Consider the following 5,625-nt stretch of genomic DNA (forward strand, 5'->3'; position numbering starts at 1 on the left):
TCAATCAGTGTGTGGTGGCCAATTGCCTAGCCTGAGATGGAGTAGCGGGCCAATGCCTCCGAGCAGGACGAGGACCAGAGGCTGGATGTGAATAGACCAGCAGGTGAAGTTGCTGCCAGCTCTGGCCACCAGAGGGCGCCCCTGCCCCAGAGATGGCCTAGCCCAGTCAGACACACCCACTCCTCGCCCAAAGATGTCTCTGTGCCTTGGCACGTTGTGGGGTAAATTGGGACAGAAAGTGACAGCCTTGGGTGCAGTCTGTCATACTGCCCTGGGCAGGCCCCACGGCCTGTGGAAAACTCTCAGGCCCAAGGCAAACGTCTGGGTGTATCTCTGACTCTATTACCTATGACCTTGGGCCAGGCACTTCCCGCCTTGGCCCAGTTCACAGAGTTGGAACAGACTCCAAGGTCCCTTCCAGCGCTAACTGCGTGGTTCTAGGATCCAAAGCCGGAGCAGTTTCTTCTTTCTCACCCCCAGCCCTTCTCCACCTCAGGGCAGCACACACACTCTGGCTGGCAGTGAACCTGACCAGGAAAGCCACATGTCACAGACCCCCAACTCCAAAGCCCTGGGCCACTGCTGGGGGAGGTGGGTAGTGTGGGAGGAGAAAGAAGAGAAAGGTCAGGTGAACCAAGAGCCTTGAAGGGTCTTGCTTCATTCAGCACAGACATCCGGTTTCCTCTGGTCTCTGCCAGGATTCCGGGGGCTTAGAGGAATGAGTCATGGGGGGATTGGGGAGTTCCCAGCTAACCAATTTGGAACAGGAACCTTGGATGGTGCCTATCAGAGCGTAGGGTGGGGACAGGAGGCATACCCCAATATCCCAATCTCAGGCCCCTGGCCCCACAGGAGAGGACTCAGGAAGGCAGCCTCCTGGGAGTTTGGGGATAGGAATGGGGGCAACTAGCTTCTTCCCTCTCAGAACTGGGGGGGCGGGGGGGGCAGGGAGGGGGCCTAGGAAGCAGGTGGCTTGAGAATCCCTAGAGAGAGTGCCAAAGGGAGCTGCCCCAGCAAGTCTCCCCAGGGAGGGAGGGAGGGGTCCCCTGGGGGCCTGCCTCTTCCCTGGTCAGTCTGACTCTGGCCTGCCTGGCTTGTATCAGAGGCTCAGTGCTCATTCAGCGGTTCTGTTCAAACACCCTGGGGCAATTCAGGCCTGGGTGGGGCTGAGGGGAGGAAGGGAGTTTGAGGGGGACAAGACGACGTCAAAGAAAGATCAGAGATTCCACAATTTCACAAAACTTTCGCAAACAGCTTTTTGTCTCAACCCCCCTGCGTTGTCCTGGACACCAAATTTGCATAAATCCTGGGAAGTTATTACTAAGCCTTAGTCTCAGCACCAGGTAATTTCCTCCCAGGCCTCCATGGGCTTATGTATAAAGGCCTCTGGGGCTCGTCCCTGACAGAGCCCAGAGCCTGCAGACCCACCTAGACCCTCTGCTGAGCCTGCTGCCCAGAGCCCCATGGAGCTGATAGGTGAGTGTCCTGGCCCAGGATGGCAGAGCGGCCTGCCCTGGGCATGGGAGGGAGGCTGGAGTGGCAGAGGGGCTTGGAGTCTCTGGGCCCCCAGAAAGGGACCCAGGTGAGAGCGGATGGCATGTCTCCTGAGCCTCCGCCTGCTCCCAGTCCTGCAGCTGCTGCTCTGGCACAGTGCACTCTGGACCGTGCAAGAAGCCGCCCCCCTGGCCCCTGCCAGCTCCCTGCCCCAGAGCTTCCTGCTTAAGTGTTTAGAGCAAGTGAGGAAGATCCAGGCTGATGGCGCAGCGCTGCAGGAGAGGCTGGTGAGTGAGGGAGGCTGGCGGGCAGAGAGACAGGGAGGGGACATAGATGCTGTGGCAGGGAGTGTGGAGGAAAGACCTAGAAGGCAGAGCTAAAAGGAGAGAGGAAGAGGGTAAGAGCTGAGGGAAGAGAAGGGAACCCTGCGGAGGACATCATCAGGAAGAGACTGGGAGAGGAGAGACATAGGGGAAACGGAAGAAAATTAGGAGAGGTGGAGCTGTGGGAGGCTGGGAAGGGACTGGGGAAAGAGAAGCTCTTGGGGACAGTGCTGGGAGGGGCTGGCTAGGGTGGCAGTAGAGGGTGGAATGAGGCTGAGAAGCCTGGCGGGACATGGAGTGAGGGGAAGACTCAGAGAAATAGGGGAGCAGCGTGGCCCTATCGGGTCCCCTCACTCACCACCCTTTCTATCCCCAGTGTGCCACCCACAAGCTGTGCCACCCTGAGGAGCTCATGCTGCTGGGGCATGCTCTGGGCATCCCCCAGGCTCTCCTGAGCAGCTGCTCCAGCCAGACCCTGCAGCTGGTGAGTGTCTGGAGGGGAGGAGAGCGATAGGGAGGGGGAAGGATGATCTGGAAAGTTCTCCAGATCTCCAGGCTCCAAGCTGGGGCCCTGAGAGGAGCATCCCAGGCTGCACCCCGTGACTCTCCTACTCTGTGCCCCCAAGACGGACTGCCTGAGCCAACTCCACAGCGGCCTCCTCCTCTACCAGGGCCTCCTGCAGGCCCTGGCAGGGATCTCCCCCGAGTTAGCCCCCACCTTGGACATGCTGCAGCTGGATGTCACCGACTTTGCCACCAACATCTGGCAGCAGGTAAGCCTCTTTGGGAGCAGCAAGTGTTAGGGGCCTAGACTGAGTTGGTCCACAAAGGTCGTGCTGCAGGCCTGGGGATCTGGAAGTTCTTTAGGGCTGGGGTGGGCGCATTCTAAGGGGCTGTATGTAGGGAGCTACCACCCCATCCCAGGACCCTCTTGCTGCTGGCCCTCCCCCACTCCCCGCTGCGGAGGACAGGAGCCCCATCACTGGACCATGAAGTCAACCTCATGATCTCCCGCAGCCCCTCAGCCCTTTGCATTTCCTCGTTTGTAATAACGTCCACTCAGCAGGGCCTGATTGCTGATCTCATCTTTCCCCCACAGATGGAAGACCTGGGGGTGGCCCCTGCGGTGCAGCCCACCCATGGCACCATTCCTACCTTCACTTCGGCCTTCCAGCGCCGGGCAGGAGGGGTCCTGGTTGCCTCCAACTTGCAGAGCTTCCTGGAGCTGGCGTACCGCGTTCTGCGCTACCTGGCAGAGCCCTGAGCAAAACCCTGCCCATCCAGTGTATTTATCTCTATTTAATATTTATGCTTATTTAAACTTAATATTTAAAGACAGGGAAGAGCGGAAAGGAGCCCTAGACTCCTGGGTCCTTCCCTCCACTTCCAAGTTGTTTTGTTCTCCTGCCTGTAGCAGGGAGAAAAAGCTCCTGTCTTCCTGTCCCCTGGACTGGGAGGTAGATAGGTAAATACCAAGTATTAATTCCTGTGACTGCTCCCTGGCCCGGCTCTGTGGTGGGCACTGGGAAGAGCCCCAGTGAACCCCCTACCCTGAGGTGGGGCCCTTGGAAGCATCAGGAAGTCTCCCACGTGGGAGACAAGACAGGCCTGTTTAATATTTAAACAGCAGTGTTCCCCAACTGGGTCCTCGCATCCCTGGCTCTGGCCTCAATTAGGCTTGTGTTTGCCAGGTCGGCCGGGCCTTGCCTCCCTCACGTCCTTCCCCACAGGCACTAAGCCCAGCAGAGGCGGCCAGAGCTGGGAGCCTTGACCCTGGGGCCCCATGAATTTGCTGGGGATTTTTTTTAAGATTTTTTGGATTATACAATGTTATAAACCAATGTTACTGCAATTTAAAAAAAAAAGATTTTGGGGGACATGTTTTGACTCCCAGCCTGGGAAGGCCAGGCATCAATGATGTCCCCCTTGCTTTTCTGGATGCCCTATAGAGACACCAACAGGCTTGTGACGCCTGCCCCACCCCCACTAGGGTCAGGATTCTGACTCCCTTTAGGGCTAGGCACACAGTCATCTCTCTGCCTTGCTGGACTGGGATTGGAAATGTGGGAGGGAAAAGATGAGGGGGAATTATGTGATGGGGTGTATGAGAGGGAAGCTCAACTGTTCACCCTCCACCTCTGCCCCCACTGCCTCATTGTGGCCAAACTTCACGATAATAAAGTGTTTGTCTCCAGTAAATGTCCTTCCTCCTTCTTGAGTCCAGCTGGTGCCTGGCCAGGGGTTGGGGGCGGGGCGTTGAATGGTGGGTGAGGCCAGAGGGAGGGAAAGAGGAGGGGCAGGGAGGAGAGAGGCAGTTCTCCAGCCCATCAACATTCATTTCTTAACCATGCATTTATCTTGCACCTACCGCGTGCAGACACTGGGCTAAGTGCTGGGAGCACAGCAATGAACAAGGCAGGCATGGTCGCTGCCCTCATGGGGAGACAGAAAGCAGATAGGTCACTGGTACCAAGACAGGAGAGAGCGTGGGGGTGGGGTGGGGGCCTAACAGGCTAGATGCAGACAGACACTGGCCTGAAGCAAGGGAGTATTTAATATTTGCACAGGGCTTGTCAGTGTACCATATTCTCTCAGCTTTAGCCCATCCACACTCGCAGATGCCCACCAAGACAGAATTATGAAGTGCCTTTTACAGATCAGGAAGCTGGGGCCAGCCTGGTGGCATAGTGGTTAAGTTTGCACGCTCTGCTTCGGTGGCCTGGGGTTCTCAGGTTCAGATCCCAGGCACAGACCTACGCATCACTTATCAAGCCATGCTGTGGCAATGTCCCGTATATAAAGTAGAGGAAGATGGGCATGGATATTTGCCCAGGGCCAATCTTCCTCAGCAAAAAGAGGAGGATTGGCAAGAGCCGTTAGCTCAGGGATAACCTTCCTCACCAAAAAAAAAAAAAATACAGATCAGAAAGCTGAGTTCAAGGTGACAGATTCGGTCAGAACTCAAATTTCAGGCTCTGCACGTCTCCCTCATCAAGCTCTGCCTCAGATCTGCAGGGAGCAGTCTCACACCAGCCTGTTCCTTCCTGCTTGTCTCAGCCTCATGGGCTGAAGAGATCTGAACTCACACCAGGGAGGGGTGAGACGTGGAGACTGGAGGTTCGAGGCATGGCTGTCTGTGCCCCCAGCTGAAGGTCCAAGGCTGCTTCCTGGCTGCCTCCACCAGCCCGTCTCCCTCCCACGTCTTCCCCATCCTCGGCTCCTCAGTCACCTCTCACTTCCCTGCCCCATCTGGCCTCTTAGAAAACAGGGTCTGGCTGAGCAGGGCTAGAACCCTCAGCTGTACGGCTCAGGGCTCCCTCTCTGGTTGGTCCTGAAGAAATCGGGGCTTGGAGATGTGGGAACAGGCAAGGAAGGGTTAAAGAGAGTATCTGCCCCTCATCCCCCAGGTCCTCTAGTGGAGAGGGCAGATCAAACTCTGAGATAGTCAGACTCAGTGGGGTTGGGCCCGGTTGGGGAGTGTCAGAAGAACAGGACACCCTAACCCCAGCACCAGTGGGGCCTTTAGCCAAAACCTCTCCCTTTTCAAAGTCTGACTTTGAGAGGGTGGGGGCAGGTGGCAGGTGGGCGGGTATTGACTCGTTATCACCCAACACAGACCTGAGGAAGGGAAGCTGTTCCCATTGCCCTGCCCTGCTCAGACTGAGCGGATGAACACAGGACTCTGAGCCCAGCCCTGCTCTGCACACCTCTCTCTCCCTCCTCACCCACAGGAGCCTCTCCCTGGGCCACAGCACAAGGGACTCCAAGGAGAGGACATTGTTCCCCGCCCCAGTCAGACACAGGCACT

At 57.1% G+C, this 5,625-nt stretch overlaps 1 protein-coding gene across 1 annotated transcript; it reads left to right on the forward strand.

Annotated features, from left to right (window-relative positions):
* The first annotated feature begins 1,357 nt into the window (after positions 1 to 1,357).
* On the forward strand, positions 1,358 to 3,205 carry CSF3 (colony stimulating factor 3). The gene is made up of 4 exons (XM_058560898.1): positions 1,358 to 1,802; positions 2,194 to 2,301; positions 2,444 to 2,590; positions 2,917 to 3,205. Exons 1-4 carry the CDS (start codon positions 1,593 to 1,595, stop codon positions 3,079 to 3,081), a joined length of 630 nt encoding a protein of 209 aa, XP_058416881.1. The 5' UTR covers positions 1,358 to 1,592; the 3' UTR covers positions 3,082 to 3,205.
* The last annotated feature ends 2,420 nt before the right edge of the window (positions 3,206 to 5,625 follow it).

The sequence above is a fragment of the Diceros bicornis genome, chromosome 18 (genome assembly GCF_020826845.1).
Source record: "Diceros bicornis minor isolate mBicDic1 chromosome 18, mDicBic1.mat.cur, whole genome shotgun sequence".
Taxonomy (NCBI): Eukaryota; Metazoa; Chordata; class Mammalia; order Perissodactyla; family Rhinocerotidae; genus Diceros; species Diceros bicornis.

What these genes read in the sequence shown, in the direction of transcription:
- CSF3 (XM_058560898.1), top strand. Translation starts at nt 1,593, where the DNA reads ATGGCATGTCTCCTGAGCCTCCGCCTGCTCCCAGTCCTGCAGCTGCTG. An exon ending in TGAGTGAGGGAGGCTGGCGG is followed by an intron (nt 1,803 to 2,193) that starts GCAGAGAGACAG and finishes TTCTATCCCCAG; the next exon opens with TGTGCCACCCACAAGCTGTG. An exon ending in CCAGCCAGACCCTGCAGCTG is followed by an intron (nt 2,302 to 2,443) that starts GTGAGTGTCTGG and finishes TGTGCCCCCAAG; the next exon opens with ACGGACTGCCTGAGCCAACT.